The 23,065-nt window shown below is 38.7% G+C and overlaps 1 protein-coding gene across 1 annotated transcript; it reads right to left on the reverse strand.

Annotated features, from left to right (window-relative positions):
- Positions 1-452: 452 nt before the first annotated feature.
- Positions 453-18,492, reverse strand: IL26 (interleukin 26). Its single transcript, XM_043967680.1, has 6 exons — positions 18,383-18,492; positions 17,956-18,058; positions 17,788-17,844; positions 17,383-17,517; positions 623-688; positions 453-539 (listed from the first exon to the last, which is right to left on the reverse strand). The coding sequence occupies exons 1-6, from the start codon at positions 18,490-18,492 to the stop codon at positions 453-455; spliced, it is 558 nt and encodes a 185-aa protein (XP_043823615.1).
- Between the last annotated feature and the right edge of the window lie 4,573 nt (positions 18,493-23,065).

The raw sequence follows: 23,065 nt of genomic DNA on the forward strand, positions 1-23,065 counted from the left end.
TTTTAACCCTCCTTGCTCCGAAAAAATAAATAAATAAATAAACAAATAAACGAATGAATGAATGAATGAATGAATAGATAAATAAACAAATAAATAAATTGTTTTTACATATAATTGGAGAAGTAAAATACTAAATAAATAATTTTTAAACCTTCATTTGGAGCTCAATTTTTTTTAAATGTTTAAAAAATGTTTTTACATGTAATTGGGGAAAAATAAAACACCAAATAAATAATAAAATAAAACCTCTTCATAGCTAGTGATTACATTAAGAGGCTAATGACAACATCTTCAGATCTTTATTCACCCAGGCCATTGATGTCATAGCCAACTTTCAATACTAAATGCACACACATCCACAAAAAGGTTCAGTTAAATTAGAGAAAGGTGCTCTTATAAATTCATTCCGCTGGTACTTATCAGTGCCTTTTAAAGAGAGTGTCCATGGTCTCTTATTTAATGCCATCTAGGTAATTTTTTATCCAGGGAAAAAGGATATCAAGTTCACTGATGGCTTTGTAGACTCCCTTGTTTCCAATCTGCAGATAAGGTTTTTGTGTTAAATGCAGAAGTGATTCATGTTGACAAAACAAAGTCTATTGACAATCTTGGGTATGCTTACCTTGTAAAATGCTCTCTTAATCCTGGTAAGGGGCTTCATCTCCCCAGTGTAAGGAGCACATGGAAACTGAGGAGGCAACCAGAATGAAGAAAACTTTTGTTACAGGGAGCGTGAAAACCCCAGAAGAAATGGGAAATTGAGAATCAACCCCACAAGTGCCCTGTATTTGGCTCAGTGGATGAAGCACTGGTCCTGAAGTCAGAAAGTTGTTAGGTTGTTTTAGTCATATCTAACTCTTCATGATCCCATTTAGGATTTTCTTGGCAAAGATATTGGAGTGGTTTGCCATTTCCTTCTCCAGTTCATTTAACAGATGAGAAACTGAGGCAAACAGGGTTAAGGAGTATCCCACTTTCTTCTCCAGTTCATTTTACACATGAGGAAACTGAGGTAAACAGGGTTAAGTGGTTTGCCATTTCCTTCTCCAGCTCATTTGACAGATGAGGAAACTGAGGCAAACATTATTCCCATTTTACAGTTGAGGAAATTGATGCAGACTGAAGTTAAATGATTTGCCCAGGATCACATAGTTAGTAATATCCAGATTTGAACTCAGGAAGATGAGTCTTCCTGCCTCCAAGTCCAGCACTCCATCCACTACACCACCCAGCTGCCCCCAGTCAAGAAGACCTGAATTATCTGGGAGAGGAAGAGGATGGGAAAAGGACACTGGGGATAACTATGATGACATAAGAAACAGAAGATATTAATAAACACTTATTGAGAAAAAAAAGAAGAAAAGGTCCAACCTACTCTCCCTACTCTCCCTTGAGTTCACTATTAGTAGGTTCCTAGATATGAGGATCAAAGACAAAATACCAAAATGAAAATGAGAAATATGATACCATATTTCATATAAATGCAATATAAAACTATATCATAGTAGTTCAAATTTTAGTAGGGAAGAGAATTAGAAAAAGGAGAAAAGTAGAATAAACAGCAAATGTCAAATCCTAGAACATTAGGGAAGTAAGAGACCTTTGACCTCATCTGGTTCAATCCTCCATACTTTACAGATGAGATAAACTAAGGTTACATGTTTTTCCTAAGGTCACAGATCTGTTGAATGGCAGAGTGAAGTCCTGAACCCCTTCTTTAGACTCCAAATCCAGGGATCAAGTCATTCAATTCTAGCTGGTACCAATGGATGGGGTCCACACTTGTCCACTTTGTTTCTGAGCTTCAACTAGTGACTCCAACATGATATCTAAGATTAGCAAGGATGTTTGTAATGATCATGCCCCTTTTTCCTTTAGCATGATATAGCTGATAGAAAGCTGGCATAGAAGTAGGAAGACCTGGGTCCATATCCTACCTCTGACCCACACCGGTTATATGACCATGGGCAAGTCACTCAACCTCTCAGTGCTCAAGGACACTCTCAAAGACTATACATGACCATGAAGGGGCTGGTCTACATTGGTAGAAGGAATGTCCTCATCCAGGAGTTCCTTGTATCAATGAAATTACATATCCAGTGCCTATCCCCATCTTTGATCTAAAAAATAGTCTTCAGCATACAAAAACTCCAGTCATTCTTCTTTAATGGCCCAATGGAAATCTCTATCAGGATGTCCCATAAGCATCTCAAATTCAACACGTCCAAGATGGAGTTCATATTTCTTAAGAAACCTAACATACCTCATCCAACATTCCCTATTTCTATTGAGGACACCAACATCTTGCCATCACTAAGGTTTGCAACTCTGGAATCATCCTGGATTCTCACCTATTTTTCATACCCCACATCCAATCAATTACTGAGTTTTGACAATTCCACAACCACAACATATTGGCATCCATCCACTTCTCTCCAAAACCCTAGTTCAGGTCCTCATTATCTCTTACCTGGACAAGTGTAAGGGCCTCCTAAATGTTCTCCATTTTTCTAGTTTCTTGCCTCTCTAATCCATCTTCCACACAGCTGCCCAATCAATATTCTTAAAGCACAGGTATGACCATTTCACTCTCACTCCCATATTCAAATATCTTCAATGGCTCCCTATTATCTCTACATAAAATATTAAATCCTAGTCCATGCCTTCAGCATTTGAAGTCATTTGTAATATGACTCATACTTACCTCTTTTTTTTTTTTCAGTGAGGCAATTGGGGTTAAGTGACTTGCCCAGGGTCACACAGCTAGTAAGTGTTAAGTGTCTGAGGCCGGATTTGAACTCAGGTACTCCTGACTCCAGGGCCAGTGCTTATCCACTGCGCCACCTAGCTGCCCCTATACTTACCTCTTTTGACCCACTTCACACACCTTCTGCTCCCAGCAAACTGTCCTCCTAACTATTCCTCATATATAATAGCTGACATTTATGTAGCACCTACTATTTGCTACACACCATGCTAAGCACTTTACAAATATTATCGCATTTGATCCTCACAACAACCCTGGGAGGTAGGTGCTATTATGATTCCCATTTCATGGATGTAGAAATTGAGGCTAAGAGTTAAGTGACTTGACCAGAGACACACAGTTTGTGAGTATTTGAAGCTAAATTTGAAATCAGATCTTCCTGACTACACCCCTAGTGCTCTATCCACTGTGCCATTTGACATTCCTTCTCCTGACTCCTTGCTTTTACTAAGTGCCTGAAATTCTCTACATCAATGGCATTAAACTCAAATAGACATGGGGGCCACTAAACTATGCACAAGCATCCCGGCAGGCCACATGTTGACTTGGAAAACTACATATTAATATTTTCATTTTCTATTATATATATATGTATAAAATGTATATAATGTGGTAAAAAGTTTTAACAGTCGGTTAGCGATAATGGAGAGATGCCAGTTTTTTTAAGGACCACCCTTTCGGGGAGGAGACCAAGGGCATGAGCTATGCATGCCAGTCTGCCTGCTAAGCATTCGACTTCTGGGGTGTGAGCTTAAAAGGCAAGGAGAGAACGGAAGTGGGAGCTCTTTCCTGCTCTGCTGGTCTCCTGGCTGCGCTGCACAGACAGACGCTGACTGGAGTTCAACTCAGCCCGGCTCGCGGTTAGCAGCATGCGCTTGACTCGGTCTCTCTCTCTCCCCAAAGGTGGCCTTGGGCTTTTGGTGAGTTTTATACGGAATATAGACTAAGCTTAGACTTAAGACTATTTGTTTTGTATTTCTACTTTCCTATCCCTCTAATCAACATCACCTGGTAACTACCACACAATAAAAGCTCTAACTAGAAAACCACAAGCTTCTTCCATTTACTAGTCTGGGAGATAAATTAAGAGAAAGGTTAAAAAGGGGAGATTTATGATCTAATATCCAATTTTAAATCTCACAATACTATACTATACTATATAACTTCTCAATGACATTTTAATCTGGTTGAACCACACTCAGGAGTGTAGGGGGCCACACGAGTTCCCACGTACTGTTTTGACACCTCTGGCCTAGGGAATCTAGTCAAAATATCCAGAAGAACTAGAGCTAGAAGAAAGAAAAACAAACCCTGAGGAGATGCTGCAACAGACAACTGTATAATTATTATAATAGCTTTTGTTTCTCTGGCACTTTAAAGCTTATAAAACGTTTTCATCACAATTTAGCTATCCTGTAGAATAGATATCCCACATATTATTATCTCCATTTTAAGGATAAGGAAAGTAAGCCTTAGAAGGGATAAAGTGGCATACCAATGTCATGGTGATCCTTAATTGGCAGAGCTGAGATTCAAATCTGGATCTTATGATTCTAACCCCAAGACTTTAAAAAAAAAATTTTTTTTAATCCCAAGACTTTTGCTCAATAAACCAAGGGACCCTAGTGTCCTGTTAAGCAATCAGTGATTCTCAGGGGGTTATTACTAGCCTTTATTAGCATAAGAAGATAAGGAGAAGCACACTTTCATTTATACCATGAAATTCTACCAATTGGAGCAGATGCTCAAAGGCTTTTCCAAGGTTCCAGCTACTTTCTGAAGAAAGTAGGACAGTTTATTAACTACTCAAAGCCAAAGGATTCTGGTTCTCCTTGATGGACTTCCCATATTTGAGATGTTAGAAAAAATGTGTAAAAAGATTACTGAATGGATCTCAAGCTGTCCATTGACAAGTGTCAGTTTTAGTGAATTTCTGAAAGTCTTACCTCTTTCTTGATGTTCAGTCATGTCTGACTCTTTGTGACCAAATTTGGGGTTATCTTGGCAAAGATATTTTCATTTTCATTTTACAAATGAAGAAACTGAGGCAAACAGGGTGAAGTGACTTGCCCAAGACCACATAGCTAATAAGTGTTTGATGAAGATGAATCTTCCTGATTCCAAGCCCAGTGCTCAATCCACTGCATCACCTAGGTACCCTTCATAGTTTTACTTCTATAGAGCTTTATTTCCTCTTCTGTTAATCTGGGCAATTTTAAGGTAAACTCCATTTATTCCTGTGATCTCTAGTGTTTTTAATAGGAATGGGTGCTGTATTTTGTCTTTTCTGTGTCTATTGAGTTAATAATCATATTATTTCTGTTGGTTTTGAAATTGATATGGTTAATTATGCTGATAGTTTTCTTTATATTGAACCAGCCCTGCATGCCTGGTATAAATCCCATCTGGTCATTGTGTATGATCCTTGTAATATATTTCTGTAATATTTTTATTCATATTATATTTAAAATGTTTGTATCACTATTCAGTAGGGAGATTGGTCTATAATTTTCTTTCTCTGTTTTGGCTCTACCTGTTTTGGGTATCAGCACCATATTTGTCTCATAAAAGGAATTTTATATGACTCCATTTATTTTCTCAAGTAATTTATATAGTATTAGGATTAATTGTTCTTTAAGTATTCTGTAGAATTCACTGGTGAATCCATCTGGTCCTGGGAGTTTTTTCTTAGGAAGTTCATTGATCACTTGTTCAATTTCTCTGTCTAAAATAGAGTTATTTAAGTATTTCATTTCTTCTTCTATTCATCTGGGTAATTTATATTTTTGTAGATATTTCCCAATTTCATTTAGATTGTCAAATTTATTGGCATATAATTTGTCAAAATACTTTTTAATAATTGTCTTAATTTCCTCTTCATTGGCAGTAAGTTCATCCCTTTTATTTTTGATACTAGTAATTTGGTTTTCTTCTTTCCTTTTTTGAATTAAATAAACCAATGTATTATCTATTTTATTGACTTTTTCCATAAACCCAGCTTCTAGTTTTATTTATTAATTCAATGGCTTTTTACTTTCAATTTTATTAATCTCTCCTTTAATTTTCAGAATTTCTAATTTGATTTTTAATTGGGGATTTTTAATGTGTTCTTTTTCCAGCTTTTTTAGTTGTATGCCCAATTCATTGATCTGTCTTTCTATTTTATGGGAGAGTTCATCCCATTCACATTCACAGTTATGATTACTGTCTATTTCCCTCCATCCTATTTTTCCCCTTGCTTATACTTTTCTCTTTCCTTTCCCCATCCCTTCTTACTACTGTTTTGTTTCTGACCACCACCTCTATCAATCTACTCTCCCTTCTGTGATAAAATAATGGAATTTGGCAGATACTCAAAGGCCCCACCTGGAGATTAATCTAACCTGATTGAATTAAGTGAAAGCAATTGACTGCTGATTAGCCTACTTCAAGTTAACTAGATTGTAACCACACCTGGCTGTCCCTTAAGGAGGTATTGTTCTCAGAAGCTAAGGACTTTGAACTCAACCTGAGACCTCCTTCAAGTCCGGTAAACCAAAGGATTTGGATGATGCTAACCAGTCAGCTTGAAGCAGTGTGTAAGGACCACCTATGCTCCGGGCCTATAAAAAGCTTCCACACTCAGTTTGCTGGGAAGTTTGTGGTTGAAGCAGGCTCATGGCGGAGGACTTGAGGAAGAACTAGATCAGGCTGGAACTCTAGGCTAGATAGGCCTTTTCTTAACTCCACATCTTCTCTTTTTTCTAATACCTAGTATGCTTTAATAAATGCTTAATGCCCAAAGACTGGTGCTAAAGCTTCTAATTTAAGGCGACCACTCACTTAGTTTTTCCCCCCATAGTTTAGACACTACTAAACTTAGTATCTAGTCAGCAAGAGTAATTAGTTAAAACTAGAAACTTTCCATTTCTTTCCCTTTTTTCCCTATTCTATGATTATATTTTAGAATAGCTCCACCCTAGCTTGAACCCTTCCAATAATGGCCCCACAGCATCCCAAGGCCTCCTTCCCCTGCCCCCCAACCCACACTTAGCAATGAATAAAAATCACTAGTTATGACTTTTAGCAAAGACAAATTATTCTTTAAAAGGAGAAGGTAATCTTATGAAAGAAAGGGTACCAGAAGAACTGGGGCTTACATCTGAAAGTGTGTCCTCAGTGGAATTAAAGTTCCTAATTCTGAAGTAATCTTCAGTACCCAAGTTGATTAGATATGATTAGTGGTAGGCTCAGTTACAGGTTGGCTATATATATGTTCACTTACTGACCAATAAGAAATGACATGGTCATAAAAGAACTTGGCATGCTTCCTCTGAAGTCAAGGAACTCCAAGGAATGGCAAAAAGGTTAACTTATTAACTATACCATGATGATATGATTAGCATACCAACAATCCACCATGAAATCAAAAAATTTCCAATTGACTGAGAATGGTCAGCCAATTTTAGAATGAAGAACAGACCAATTAGTTCAATCCAGACAGCCCAAATTGGACCAATGGGCAGGAGGAAGAAAAGACAGTTTTGGGTGAAAGATACCATTCTCTTCTAAAGCAGCAAGGGAGCAACATGGTGGTCTATGGTGCCAGCCTAGATGATGGTCCAAACTAGCCCTAGGGGATTTTAATTAAACACTAGATCAAAAGCTTAGACTCCATCCAGTATGGAACAGGTGGACTTTCTGTTTTCCTATTTTAATATCTCACTGTTCTCAGAGAGGACCATGGCATCCGGAGGTAATGTCATGACTTGTAGAAAATTGGATTTAGGTAAGAGAGGGCTGTGCAAAGTCACCAACCTCACTCTCTCCTCCAGAGCCATCAGTCTCCTATCATGTCTAGAGGGCTATGGTACACTTACTAGTCTGTTACCCTGGGTAAGTCACTTAACTCTATCTGCCTTGATTTCCTTCTCTATGAGTGAGAATCTAATAATACCTCCCTCCCACAGTTGATGTGAAGAACAAAATTAGATAATTTTTTTTTTTTGGTGGGGCAATGAGGGTTAAGTGACTTGCTTGCCCAGGATCACACAGCTAGTAAGTATCAAGTGTCTGAGACTGGATTTGAACTCAGGTCCTCCTGAATCCAGAGCCAGTGCCTTATCCACTGCGCCACCCAGCTGCCCCCCAGATAATATTTTTAAAGAAGAGCAAAATACCCTCCTTACACACACACAGAGACAGACAGAGACAGGGACACAGAGAGAGATACAGAGAGTGACAGATAAAGAGAGACAGAGTTCTCCCCTTTCAGCTTCCTTCTATGTGTTATCTTTCTCAAATAGAATGTCCTCTGTGAGGGCAGACACTATCTTTCTGCAGATATTTGTATTCCTAGAGCTCAACACAGGACCTGGCATATTGTAAACACATAATAAATGTTTGTTAACTAACTACTCAATGCATCCTCTTTAATGTCTCATTATTATTAAAGATTTCTTTTTTTGTGTGAGGCAATTGGGGTAAAGTGACTTGCCCAGGGTCACACAGCTAATAAGTGTTAAGTGTCTGAGGCCAGATTTGAACTCAGGTCCTCCTGACTCCAGGGCTGGTGCTATATCCACTGCTCCACCTACCTGCCCCTTTAATGTCTCATTGACCTTGGAAAATTATATACAATTATTTTATATATTTAGAAAATGCTTCTTAAATCAGGAAACTCTATATGTCATGGCTGGCAAAGCTTCTGATAATTAAACATTTATGTTATTCTTTTTCAAATTATGAGTTCAGAATAATTCAAATCCACATTTACAAGCAGGTTTTTTAAAAATTGTACATACATTTTGGGGCAATTAGGTGGTACAGTGGATAGAGTGATGGGCCTGAAGTCAGGAAGACCTGAATTCAGATCCAGTCTCAGACACTTACTAGTTGTGTGACCCTTGGTGAGTTGCCAAGAAAACCCCAAATGGAGTCACAAAGAGTTGGACACAACTGAACAACAACTAACATACACTATTTTGTTGGAGATGTCAAAAGGACTAAAATACTGACAGACACAAAAGTAAATAGCTGTTGGTTTTTTAGACTACCAAGTTTCTCTTAAAGTCTTATCTACAAGGGGTGGGGGGGGGGGGAAAGCAGAACATTAAAGGTAATCTATATCCTGTCAACATCATGAACCATCGTGTAAGCAAAGAAAAAGGATAGGGATTGAATCTATGATTTCACTAGTATAGGAAATACCCAGATGAGGAAACTCTCTGCACCAAAGCAGGTTGGTTGGCACCTTCTCTGCAATTTACAGACTTCTGTGAACTTGGTTTTAAAAAATATTTTGATAACTATATTTCAGTATAATTTCTTTCCTTTGCAAATTCTACAATTTTTAATCATTTAAAAACATTTTTTCTGTGAGGGTGTCCATAGTCTTCACCAAGCTACCAGATGGGTCCATGACACAAAAGAGGTTATGAACCCAGAGATTAAATGACTTCCCCAGGATCACATAGCCATAAGGTAAGACTTGAACTCAGGTCTTCTGGCCTCCTAGGCCAATGCTCTATACATTATGTCAAGACACAAAAGAAAATGATATACAGATTTTCTTATAATTTTCTATATTCAAAAAATTCATAATTACTGCTGAAATCTATATTACATGAATAAAACTTATATACTATATACATATATATGTATATGTATGTGTGTGTGTGTGTGTGTGTGTGTGTATATATATATATATATATATATATATATATATATATATACACATATATTTTTTTTTATAAGTTGGTACAGTCGACAGAGGATGGACCTGAACTCAGTAAGACCTAAGTTCAAATCCAGCCCTAGACACATTAGCTGAGTGACCCTAGACAAGTCACCTAACTCTGTCTACCTCAGTTTCTTTATCTGTAAAATGAGAAGAATACTACTTATATCCAAGAGTTGTTGTGAAGAACAAATGAGATAATATTTAAAGTGTTTTACGAGCCTCAAAGTGATTTATAAGTGCTTTATTGTTCAGTCTTTCAGTCATGTCCAACTCTTCATGACCCCATAGACCAAAGCTTCTTAAACCATGGGTTGCTACCCCATATTGGGTCACATAACTAAATGTGGAAATTGCAAAAAATTTGGCAATAAATGTTTGATTAGTATACCTATTTTATATGCATATATCCCTGGAGTCTTGTAAAAATTTCTCAGGTGAAAAGGAGTAACTAGTGGAAAAAATTTTAAGATGCCCTGCCATAGACCATAGACTGCCAATACTGTCTATGGCATTTTCTTGAGGAAAATACTGGAATGGTTTGCCATTTCCTTCTCTCTAGTGGATTAAGGTAAACATAGTAAGTGACTTGCCCAGGGTCACACAGCTAATAAGTGTCTGAAGACAAATTTGAAGTCAGGTCTTTCTGACTCCTAGCCCAGCACTTTGTCCACTGAGTCACCTAACTGCCTCTTATACGAGCTAGCTATTATTATTAGGGATCCATAATGACACTGGATGGGGGGGGCGGCTAGGTGGCACAGTTGGATAAAGCACCAGCCCTGGATTCAGGAGGACCCGAGTTCAAGTTCAGACTCAGACACTTGACACTTACTAGTTGTGTGACCTTGGGCAAGTCACTTAACCCTCATTGCCCCGCCCCCAAAAATAAACCAACCATAATGACACTGGCGCGGGTTTTCCCCTCTGTAGATCAGATTGGAGCTTGGTACACATTCTCTTGAGTGTCTATGGTCAAAATAATTCATCATATGGTAGCCAGGCTTATAGAAATTGGCTGGAATGCACCTAAAACATAATTTATTCTATTTTACAAATGAGTAAAGTGACGGCCAAAGAGATGAATTGATTTGCCCAATGTCACATAACTAATTCATGTCAGATTTGGGATCAGAACACAAGTCTTCCAGGTCTTCCCACGATACTATGCTACATCTTGACGCTCAGTACAATTCAATAATTCAAATGCTCAACTCATAGTTACTGATATCACAAAGGAGATTATGGGATGATTTATTGAAAGGTTAACCAGAAGGAAAAGTTTTATCCCAGAGACAGTAAAACGCAGTGTATGGAGGGCCAGTCTTGGAGTAGGGCAGATCTGAGTTCAAATCGCACCCCAGTCACACGGGATTTGTAATCTGACCTTGTAACCCATGATCCTAAACAAATCATTAACTTCTCTAAAATGAGGGATTGGATTCACTGGTCTCTAAGGTCTCTTCTAGCTCCAAATTTATGGTCCTGTGACCCCGTTTCATGTAAAAGACAAAAAGCTGGGAAATACTGGGCTCGTTCATACTATAAAGTATGGAAGGGACTGAATCTGTGTGAATTAAAATTCTACCATCAGAGGGAGCCAATAGCTTCACAAACTACAAAACCTAAACACAGAAGGTATCTCTTCATAATAATTAACTTATAGCAGAGTCTGGCCAAGAATCAATATTTGCTTTGTCAGGTTGAGATCAACTTGAAAATAAAATTTCTCAAAAAAAAAAAATGAGGAAAAAAAAAAGTTCTTGGAAGCATAGTTTTCTGAATCACTGAAACCAGAAGTTGGCTGATATTTGAATATTGACAGTCATTTTTCACAAAGACGAGTAATCTAGCAACAGAAACAAGAAAACTTCATTAAGGAAAAAACCAAGCATGGGAATCCTTTTATTTTGATTCCCGCCCCCTCCCCAGCATATCAATAGACTTACCCCCCAAAATGTCCATAGTAATAGATGACATTTATCTAGGGTTTTAGTCAAATTTTCTCAGTTAAGTCTCACAATGCCACTGATATAGGCACTAAAGGGATTATCATCTTCATTTTACAGATGAGGAAACTGAGACTAAGAAAATCATGGAATTTCAGAGTTGGAAAGAATCCTATAGACCATTTGGTCCAGCCCATACCTGAACAAAACTTTATCTACCGTATAACCAATAAGGTTGTATGATAGTGCCTAGACCACTGGACTTAGAATCAGACTCATCTTCATGGATTAAAATCCAGTCTGAGGGGCAGCTAAGTGGCGCAGTGGATAGAGCACCGGCCCTGGATTCAGGAGGACCTGAGTTCAAATCCGGCCTCAGACACTTAACACTTACTAGCTGTGTGACCCTGGGCAAGTCGCTTAACCCCAATTGCCTCACTAAAAAAAAAAAAAAAAAAAAAAAAATCCAGTCTGAGACACTTACTAGCTGTGTGACCCTAAGCAAGTCACTTAACCTTGTTTGCCTCAGTTTCTTCACCTGTAAAACGATCTAGAGAAGGAAATGGCAGACCACTCCAGGATCTTCGCCAAGAAAACCCCAAATGGGAGGTTTTGTCATCTTATTTGCTCTTTCATTCAGCCTTCACCAACGAGGTCCAGTCCAGAGTCCATCATCCAGGATCACTGACATTGGCAGAGAAACTTTTTTCTTCTATACATTCCTTCTAACATAAGGCCCACACTTTTTCCAGAGCCCTCTCTCCATACTATGAGAAGCCTCTCTATCAATCAGTTTTTCCATTAATTCTTGCAACTAAATTATATCAGAGACAACCTTCAGAGATAATCATTCGATTTTTGTATTGTTGTTTGTCCTTAGTTTTCTTTTTTCTTTTTTTTTCTTTTTTTTTGGTGATGCAATTGGGGTTAAGTGACTTGCCTGGGGTCACACAGCTAGTAAGTGTTAAGTGTCTGAGGCCGGATTTGAACTCAGGTACTCCTGATTCCAGGGTCGGTGCTCTATCCACTGCGCCACCTAGCTGCCCCTGTCCTTAGTTTTCTTTTTTTTTTTTAATTTATTTTTAAGTGAGGCAATTGGGGTTAAGTGACTTGCCCAAGGTCACACAGCTAGTAAGTGTTAAGTGTCTGAGGCTGGATTTGAACTCAGGTACTCCTGAATTCAGGGCCGTGCTCTATCCACTTCGCCACCTAGCTGCCCCCCTGTCCTTAGTTTTCAAAGAGGACCATGACATTGGGGTGATGTCATGTCTTACAGTAAATTGGATTTAAGTGAGGGAGGACTGTGCAAGGTGACCAACCTCACTATCTCCTCCAAAGCCATCTGGGTCCAGTGGCAAAATATGTATCAGGACAACTGGAGATGGCCCTGGAAGTTTAGGCAATCAGGGTTAAGTGACTTGCCCAGAGTCACACAGGTAGTGAGTGTTTGAGGTAAGATTTGAACTCACATCCTTCCAACTTCAGGACCAGTACTCTAATATGCCACCTAACTGCCCCCCCCATCACCATTTTTGGATAACTCTAATTGTTAGGCAGGTAGGTGGCACAGTGGATAAATTGTTGGGCCTGGAGTCAGGAAGACTCATCTTCCTAAGTTCAAATCTAGCCTCAGACACTTACCAGTTGTGTGACCCTGGGCAAGTCACTTAACCCTGTTTGCCTCAGTTCCTCATCTGTAAAATGAGCTGGAAAAGGAAACCACTCTACTACCTTTTCCAAGAAAACCTCAAAATGGGGTCACAAAGAGGCAGACATGACTGAAAAGTATTGAACAACAATTATTAGGCAGTTTTTCGTATAAAAATGCTAACGCTGATTATTGGCAAGGTCCTTTCATTGTTCCTATTTCTATTTAAAGAATAAATCTCAAACTTCTTCCACAGCATAGCCCCATAGATGCTGGAAGACAGATTTCACAATCCCTCTACTTCTCCAGGTTAAATATCCCTAATCCCATCCACCAGTTCTTAGATTGTCTAATCTCAAGGCCTTTCCTCATTCTGGTTGCCTTTGTTTAGATCTGATGTTCTTAAACTGGGATCTATACAGCCCTTAGGACTATGGATAGATTTCATGGGACCAATAACTGTCAATGGGGAAAAAGAATACATCTTTCTTTTGACTAACCTTTGATTTCCTTTGTCATCCTATATATTTTATTTTATAAATTTAAAAACATTATGACTAAAGGATTATTAAGTTTCACCAGACACGCTAAAAAAGGGGAGAGAGACCATGATAGAGCCAAGGTTCAGAATTCCTGGTCTATATACTGTCCACAAGTTAAACAATCTGCTCATGATAAGTGTTTTTGTTATTCAATTGTTTCAGACCTTTTGTGACCCTATTTAGGGTTTTCTTGGCAAAGACTGGAGTAGTTTGCCATTTCCTTCTCCTACTCATTTTACAGATGAGGAAACTGAGACAAACAGGGTTAAATGATTCGCCCAGGGTCATGCAACTAGTGGGTCTCTGAAGCAGGATTTGAATCTTCCTGAGTTAAGGCTCAGCGCTCTATCCACTTCACCACCCAGTTGCCCTTATGGTAACTGTGCCAGGATTTAAATGCAGGTCTCTGCTCAGGGGCATTCAGCACCTCTACTATTATTATACTATGGTATAATAGTATACCATACTATTGCCTCCTGTGTCTAAGTGGAATGTACTACTTTGAGCTAAACTGGGGGAAGGAGAACAACATTTCACTTTAATTAAAAACTTCTATAAAATAAAAGAACTTAAACAGCCGTTACCATCTAACAAGAAGAATCAAGGGCTCTTAGAAGAAAGAAAATCAGAAGGTCCCATAGAAATAGCACCCAGACCATAGAAAGCTCTTGACCTTCCAATCCCCCAAGAAAAGTATCAAACACATACACACACACACACACACACACACACACACACACACACACACACACACACACACACACACACACCTTTGTCCCATGGTAATAATGATTTCATCAGGACAGGAAATTCTCAGGTGAGGAAACTCCATCTACCAGAAACAGGTTAGCACCTTCTACCCTTAGTGTTAAAAGACCTGTATAGGGGCAGCTAGGTGGCACAATGGATAAAGCACCAGCCTTGGAGTCAGGAGGACCTGAATTCAAATCCAACCTCAGACACTTAACACTTACTAGCTGAGTGACCCTGGGCAAGTCACTTAACCCTCATTGTCCCACCAAAAAAAAAAAAAATACCTGTGTAGAAGAACTCCAAGAGATTAAATGAGTTGAGCAGCTAGGATAGGAATTGACCCCAAGTCTTTCTGGCCAATCCTTTCTATTCTATCTCTGTCTTGTCATTAGGATGAGTTAAATTCTTCTCATTTCTCTACAGACTTAAAGAGACACTTTCACCTTATTCTATTTAGATCCTTTCAATAGCCAAATCAAAAACAGAACCTTTTTTTTTTTTTTGCTGCTGCTGCTGATATGTTAGCCTCTAAGCCTTGGTGCTAAAAGAGAGGGGAAATGGAATCATTCAGCCCCCGTGTAGCAGAGCAATGATTGCAGTTATCCACCCTCTGTCTCAAAATGCCCTCATGGCAGTGGTAGGATGCTACCTATTCTTTTTTTCCTTCATTAAAGATCAGCACACTTGGCCTGAACCATTCTCCTTTCATTCTTTATGAGGAGGTACCAGGTTAGCATAAGGAGGATGGAGTTGTGAGCTTTTGGGAGATGCAATAACCAACATCACAAATGACATATGCATTGCATTATATGTATGTGTGTGTATATGTATATATGTATGTATATGCGTGTATATATGACACAATTCACATCTCCACTGACAGTATATTAGTTTGCTTATCTTTTCTTAGTCCCTTCAAAATTGACTATTTCTGGTTTGGGGGTTTTTATTATTATCTTTCCTGAATTTGTACATTTGAGGTGAAATCTCAGAATTGTTTTAACTGGCATTTCTCTTATTATTTGTTATTTGGATAATTTTTTTATTATATATATACATACATATACATATATACATAATACACATGCACATGAATACATGCATGCATATATATACATACATACATATATCCATATGCCAAACCAAGGCAACTGATTTTGTAAACACTTGATTAGCCCGTGCATAGAAAAGATCATGGAAAAGCAACAGAATTTAGAATCGGAAAGGGATCTTAGAAATCACTTAATCCAACTTATTCATTTTACAGATAAGAAAGATGATACTCCATAAGGTTAATTGACTTGCCCAGGGTTATGTGGTAAGTATCTGATGATTAAGCATCTAGTAAGCATTTAAAGCAAGATTTGAACTCAAACCTTCCTGATTCCAAGACTAACACACTGGGCCACCTAACTTTTATCTTACAGATAAGGAAATAGAGGTCCTTCTTCCCACCCCTTACACAGCCAGTTGGCATCAGAATCAAGACTTGAACTCAGTTCTTCTGATTCCAGAATCAGGGTTCTTTCCAAGCCACTACCATATATCCTCAGTTTCTCTTACCTTGATTCCATTAGATTGTAAGTTCCTTAACAGTTGGAATTGTCTTTTACCTTTTTTTATCCCTAGTACTTAGAACACTGCCTGGAACATAGTAGGCACTAATGAGTGTTGATTGATTCAATGAGGTTTAAAAGAAACAGCAAGGGGAAAGAAATTCTAACTGTAGGTAAACATCTCTCTCATTGAATACAAAAGGAAGGCAGAGGGACCATCTGTCCTATTCAATGTCAGGAAGGTCAACCCTGAAATACAGCAAGCCCCCTTTAAAGCCTTTTGCTGTCCCTGGCATTATTGAAGACAAGTTCTAGGGTATAAGAAAAGCACACTTGGAAGTCTGATAGCACCAAAGCAAAATCTTAGCTCCATGTTATCAGAGAGGCATCTCTGTCTTTATCTAACACAATCCCATCTCTTCTCTATCCTTTCTCTTTCAGTGGCTGCTTTTATAAGGTGATTCTCCCTCTGACCCTTTAATTGTGAAGACACATCAGACAGTGAATACATTGAGGATAGCAGTTTTAGGTGAAGAAAGGGGAAATATGTCGTATGAAAGCAAATTGATATTTTATTTAGAATTGACCTTTTCACTTGGCCCCCTGCATAATTCTTTACAATAGAGACTAATAAAACTTACACAAATAACTGATATGGGGGGATAAGAAATGTAATTAATATCCCCTGACTTTTGCCTTTAAAAGATAGATAAATAAAGGGAATTATAATGATGTGAAGACCAAAAAAATATATCATAAAATCAAAGAATTTCAGGGGCAGAAAGATCTTAGAGAATCACCTAGTTCAACCCTATCATTTTACAGGTGAGAATAGTACAGTCCAGAAAAGTAAAATGACTCAGGGGATCTTGGATTTGGAATAGAAATCAGAAGTCATTAAGTCAAACCAACCCCTGCCTAAAGCATGAATCCTTTCTACCATATCCCCAGTAAATGATTGTCCCACCTTCATTTAAAGTACTTGGGAGATGGTGTTATCTCCAACAGTAGCCTTTAGGAACCTCTTTCTTAGGTTAATTTGAAATCTGCTTTCCAATAACTTTCATTCTTTGGCCCATTTTTTCCTCTGGGGCCCTGCAGAATAGAATTGCATCTTCCAAATGACAGTCAACTTTCAAATATTTGAATACTTAAAGATACTCTAAGTAGTTAATATTGTATCAATTTTTTTTGCACACTTCAATACATTTCTTTTAAGGTGATAGGATCATAGATTTTGGCCTAGAAAGGGAAGGTATGGGTTATACATTGGTATTTTATGTAGTTACCAAGTCATGCAATTATTAGCAGTTCTTGAGGACTAAAATCTGTTTGAAAAGCTCTTTGTTTTGGAGATACAAATGGCTTTTGCAAATGGCTTTGCCCTGGACTTTGTTCTAGAGAGGGTAAGAAAGATTAGAATGCCCATGCTCTGGAGAATATACTTACACAGTGATTCAATTTCTTTCCAAAGCTACGAAAGTCCTCAATAAAGCCTGTCTCTTTGTTTGATGGAAACTGAAGGTGCCCGAGAACATCTTCCATGAAAAAGGAAAGCAGTTGCTCTCGAAATTGGCAGCTTTTCTATAAACCAAGCAAATGGGGTATTGCATTAGTTTATCATAGATGGCAAGTTCTTGCCCCTATGTCACCCCTCAATCAATACTTCACTGGGAGATTGAAGGACCAGGTGCTGACCCCTAAGAAGTATCAAGTGTTGCCTGGTTCCTGTCCTAGCAACACCCTTCTAGTCATTAGAGATTGCTTCCTTAGGGGATTGAGGGTGAGATGGTTAATTCTGCAGACATCAACCGGGTAGAAAAATTTTAAAAAGGGAAGGAATCCCAAACTTACCATGAACAGAATTTTGGTTTTCTTTTTTAGCAATTTTTTGTGTTTGATGCGATCTACCTACAATGCAAAAAAAAAAAAAAAAAAATGAGATTAGGTCTACCCAGCACACACGCCACACTTTGAAAATGTCCTGGGTCATTGCTCATCCAAGCAAAATTTAATACTTACTGGTACAGAGGCTCTGAATCTCATAGCTTTCATGAAGAGGATGTCAATCGCTCTGGATAGGGTTTCCTTTTGACAGCAGCCCATGGGGGATCGAAGTGGTTTGCTTTCAATAATGACCAAATGCAGAATGGTAAAAAGCAACCCAGAACTCAAAATATAATTCATTTGCATTTCCGCACCACCACCCCAGCCCAAAACACACACGCGTACACTGGCCTTGTGTCACTCTAGGCAGCCTGAGTTACTTCAGGTTGGTTAGATGATAAAGGATAACCTACTTATGTTACACTCCCCCCCACCCAAGCTTCTCCAATGAGATGTAGCTAAAGATAACTTCAAGCTTGTAAATAGGAAGATCACTCTTGTTGCTCACTCAATTTTTATATGATTTGTTTCACCATTAAAAAAAAAAAAAAACTGACCTCACCATATGTGGCAGTTAGTTGGGTAAAAGCCAACTCTGAATTTACTGGTAATGATCAGGCCATCGTTTCCACAAAAACAAGGGTTTTTAACGGCATTCTGAAAAGACGTCATTGTTGTAAAGGCCTCATACACATCACTCAAAAAAGAGCTACTCAAGGAAGCCACACAATAATCAAGAAATGCCACATACAAGTTGGAGTTGACCAAATTGGACAATGACTTATGAGTTTCCTTCCAAGTCAGAGATTCTAGAATTCTGTGAACTACTACAAAGGGAAGCCAGGAAAAATCTACCCATTTGCGGTCCCAAGTGACAAAACCTGAACAGCTTCACGTTTCTCCCCTCTCCATATTCCAGGATCACTGAATCTCAACTTTGGAAGTGAACTCAGAAACCATCAGGGGTTCCGGATCTTTTTGAATTATCGACCTCTTTGGCATTCTAATGATGCCTTTTAACTGCTTCTTAGAATCAGGTTATTAGAAACATTAAGTGAAATACTGGGATTACCGAGGAAGCCAATTATATTGAAATTAAATTGCCAAAACTCAAGTTCACGGACGCCATCATAAGAACCCCTGATCTCGTCCAAACTGCATCTGAACAATAATCCCCTCTACCATGCTCTCAATAAAGATCTACTCAATTTTTGCCAGGAGGCTTCTAATATAACTCAAAAGGACCCATGATGAAAAAACATTATCCCCTTCTAGAGAGAGAAATGTTGAATTCAATGCAGATAGAAGCATACCTTTTTTTTTCACTTTTTTTCACTTTTCTGTCTTTTTTGCAACATAGCTAATATGGAAATATGTTTTGTATGACTTTGCATGCATGTTGTGGTTGTTTATTCATTTTTCTGGTTGTGTCCAACTCTTCATGACCCCTTTTGGGGTTTTTTTTGGTAAAGATACTGAAGAGGTTTGCCATTTCCCTCTCCAACTCATTTTACAGATAAGGAAATTGAGGTAAACAGGGTGAAAAGACTTGCCCAGGGTCACACAGCTAGTAAGTGTCTGAGGCCAGAATTGAACTCAGGTCTTTTTTACTCCAGGCCCAGCACTCTATCCACTGTGCCACTTCTTTACATGCATAATTGATATCATATTGCTGGCCTTCTCGATGAGTGGGAGAGGGCATGAAGGGAAGAAGAGAGAGAATTTGGAACTCAAAATTTAAAAAAATAATAATGTTAAAAATAAATAAATAATTTTTAAAAAGAAGACCCCTAAGAGAAAGTGGGTCCTTTCCTCTACTTATTTTTTTATTTTATTTTTTTGCTGGGCAATGAGGGTTAAGTGACTCACCCAGGGTCACACAGCTAGTAAGCATCAAGTGTCTGAGGCCGGATTTGAACTCAGGTACTCCTGAATCCAGGGCCAGTGTTTTATCCACCTTTCCTCTACTTTCCAAGATAGTCATTCCACTTTGGGATCATTCCAATTGTTTGGACATTCCTTACATTAAAATAAAATCTATCTTTCTACCCATTACTCCTCCTTCTTGCCCCTGAAGTCAAGCAGTACAAAGGTAAACTCTTTCTACATGCCAGCCCTTCAAATACTCAAAGCCAAACATCAGGAGTCCTCCCTCCCACCTCTCCAAACTAATCTCCTCAGTGCCTCCAGCTGAAGCTCCTAAGCCATGAAGACAGTCAAGGCCCTCCACCATCCTCATCTTTCTGGTCTTTTCTCAAGAAAAGAGCTTTATATTTTTTTAGATGCCACAAGCCCCTGTGACCTAGGAAAACAGAAATATTTCCTGCCCTAGTTGAAAAGGTTATGAGGCCCTGAAACACAGCTACCCAAATTACATTATGATGTCTTTAACCCTGGGGTAATGGTTTGCAAATTAAAGGGTTTTTTTTTTTCTTCTACATATTCTTTCTAACTTAAAGCCCAAACTTTTTTCCTATCCCTCTCTCCATACCATGAGAAGCCTATCAATCAGTTTTTCCATTAAATCATTCAATCAAATTATATCAAATACCACTAGGTTAAAAAGTGCTAAATTGGGGCAGCTAGGTGGTGCAGTGGATAGAGCACTGGCCCTGGATTCAGGAGGACCTGAGTTGAAATCTAGCCTCAGATAGTTGACACTTACTAGCTGTGTGACCCTGGGCAAGTCACTTAACCCCAATTGCTCCCCCCCCCCCCAATGCTAAATTTTAAAAAAGGGAGAGAGAGAGAGGGAAGACTATGACATGGTCCTTGCTATCAAAGAGGTTGTAACCTAAAAAGGAAATTAATCAGGAGCATGTTCTAAATGTTTATGTACACAGGGCATACTTTTAAGTTTAGTACACATTACTAACATTTACTTCATCACTTTCTTAAGTCTAGACAAAATCAACAAAACAATAAATCAAGCCATGATTTGAGCATTTGATGATTTCCAAATCTGGATGTTCACACAGAAAATTTAACAATTGCCCCAAATACAAGCCGGCCCCAACACCAGAGGCATTTAAGTGAAGGTGGAGTGGTTACTTGGCAGGATGCCATTGAAGAGATTCCAGCTTCAGTTAAAGAGTCGGACCAAGAATCTCTGAGTTACCTTTCACCTCTGGGATTCTACAGTGTGAAAGAGTAACCACACTAAGAAAATATGGATATGGATAGAATATATAAACAGATTCCAGCCATGACTGATTTAACAAGCATACAAGATCTTTTACATTTAGAGGTATGTTTTGTCTGCCTTCAGAATGGTTAGGTTGTGAGGCCATACAGTAAGTCCAACAATACTTCCATCAATTAAAACATTTTCTGGCACACCTTTGGAATTAACTTCAAAAAGCTGAGTCAAATCTTTTTTGCATGTCTTCCTTGGTAACAAATTGTAATGGGGGAAATGGGGTACAGAGTTTGGGTTAGGGGTACGGGTTCTTAGGAATTCCTCTTTAAAGAATTACACCCTCTAGCACACAAAAGTAGTTAGAATAAAGTGGTAGTTTATTTAGGGGCAAGGGAAGGGATGGGGGGGAGGGAAACCATGAAAGAAATCCTTGGACTTCTCATGGGGAGATTGGCACAAAGCACGTGGCTCAGAGGTACCAATCTCCTTGAGCAGGAGATTGGCAGGTACTCCTACAGAGGACGATGGGGGTGGACCATCTGCCTGTGGAAAGTTCCTTTCGTGAGGGAGGACCATCCCCCACTGGCAGTGACTGGAGGAATTGGGTGAGGGGTGGCTGCGGATCCCTCTTCAGGACACAAAGGCCGCAGCCACACCCAAATTTATCTCCTGGGGGTAAGGGAAACCAGAATGAAGGGTGGAGATGGAAGCTAGCTCAGTCCAATTTGGTTCTGCTTATCTCTCTAGGTATATCTGTCCTCTAGTTTAGTTTCATATGACAAAGTCATTCAGAACCAAGTAAATTAGGTGAATAATCAAGCTTGGGTATAAGTTTTTGAGAATAAGAAACAAAGCATGGACTATAAAGCCAGTTTCTTGGGTTCTTGGTTCATTAGATGACTCAGAAGTGAATGCTCAGAAATTGAAAATGTTGTTAGTATTAGAATAAGCCTACCAGCTTTCAAGGTGATGATGATGATAATGATGGTTATTATTATTTTTGCTGGCCAATGAGGGTTAAGTGACTTGCCCAGGGTCACACAGCTAGTAAGTGTCAAGTGTCTGAGGTCGGATTTGAACTCAGGTCCTCCTGAATCCAGGGCCAGTGCTTTATCCACTATACCACCTAGCTGTCCCCTCATGATGATTATTTCAAAGAAAAGTCTTCACATAGATATGTAAGTTTGAGTATGTTTGCCTTAAAAATCACATCACTTCCCAGCCTCATCGCTTAGACAAGTTTATACTACCCCATTAGCAGAAATGTTCTTTTCATGCTGATTTCTAGTTAATATCTCACAAGTAAGAGATGTATTTTAAATACTCAAACACACATTAAAGGTTAACTTAAGTCTTTAGTTCCTCTGAGGAATGATTGAAGGAAATTATATTTAGCTTGAAAATGTGAAACCTTAGTGGAGATGTATTCCTCCTGCTCAAATTTGAAGATGCATTCACAGAATCACAGACTTACAGCCTCTTTAGACAGGACATCAGTAGTCATTTTTTTGTTGTTGAGTAGTTTCAATCAAGTCAAAGTCTTCATGACCCCACTTGAGGTTTTCTTGGAAAAGATACTGGAGTGGCTTGCCATTTTCTTCTCCAGCTCACTTTACACATAAGGAAACTGAGGCAAACAGGGTTAAGTGACTTGACAAGAACCACCCAGCCAGTAAGTGTTTGAGGCCAGATTTGAACTTAGGAAGTTGTCTCCCTTATTTCAGACACTGTGCTCTATCCACTATGCCAGCTAGCATCCCTTAATGATGATTTAGTATGGCCTGTACCCAGGAAAAAAATAATCCCTTCTGCAACCAAACAACAAAAGTGGTGGTCATCTCACCTTAGATTGAAGAACCCTCAACCACATTCCCCTCTCAGTAATCCATTTTGTCTCTGGATAGCTCTCATTTGGGAGTTTTTTCCCCTTACAAAAAGCCTAAATTCATCTCTTTGCAACTTCCAATTCAATTAAATTCAACAAACATTAATTAATTAAGTGAATTCTATATGCATAGTACTGGGAAAACAAAGACAAAAGAAAAAGTCAAATTTCCTGTCCTCAGGGCATTTACAGTCTACTGTAGGAAAGCATGTGCACATGGA

This window comes from Dromiciops gliroides, chromosome 5 (genome assembly GCF_019393635.1).
Source record: "Dromiciops gliroides isolate mDroGli1 chromosome 5, mDroGli1.pri, whole genome shotgun sequence".
NCBI classification, from domain to species: domain Eukaryota; kingdom Metazoa; phylum Chordata; class Mammalia; order Microbiotheria; family Microbiotheriidae; genus Dromiciops; species Dromiciops gliroides.

Bases quoted from the DNA above. Each gene is read 5' to 3' on its own strand.
- IL26 (XM_043967680.1), bottom strand. From the start codon at position 18,492: ATGACGTCTTTTCAGAATGCCGTTAAAAACCCTTGTTTTTGTGGAAAC. The intron at 17,518-17,787 runs GTAAGTTTGGGA...CTTGGTTTATAG, and splicing joins AAACCAAAATTCTGTTCATG to AAAAGCTGCCAATTTCGAGA. The intron at 540-622 runs GTAAGCATACCC...CCTTATCTGCAG, and splicing joins TTAAGAGAGCATTTTACAAG to ATTGGAAACAAGGGAGTCTA.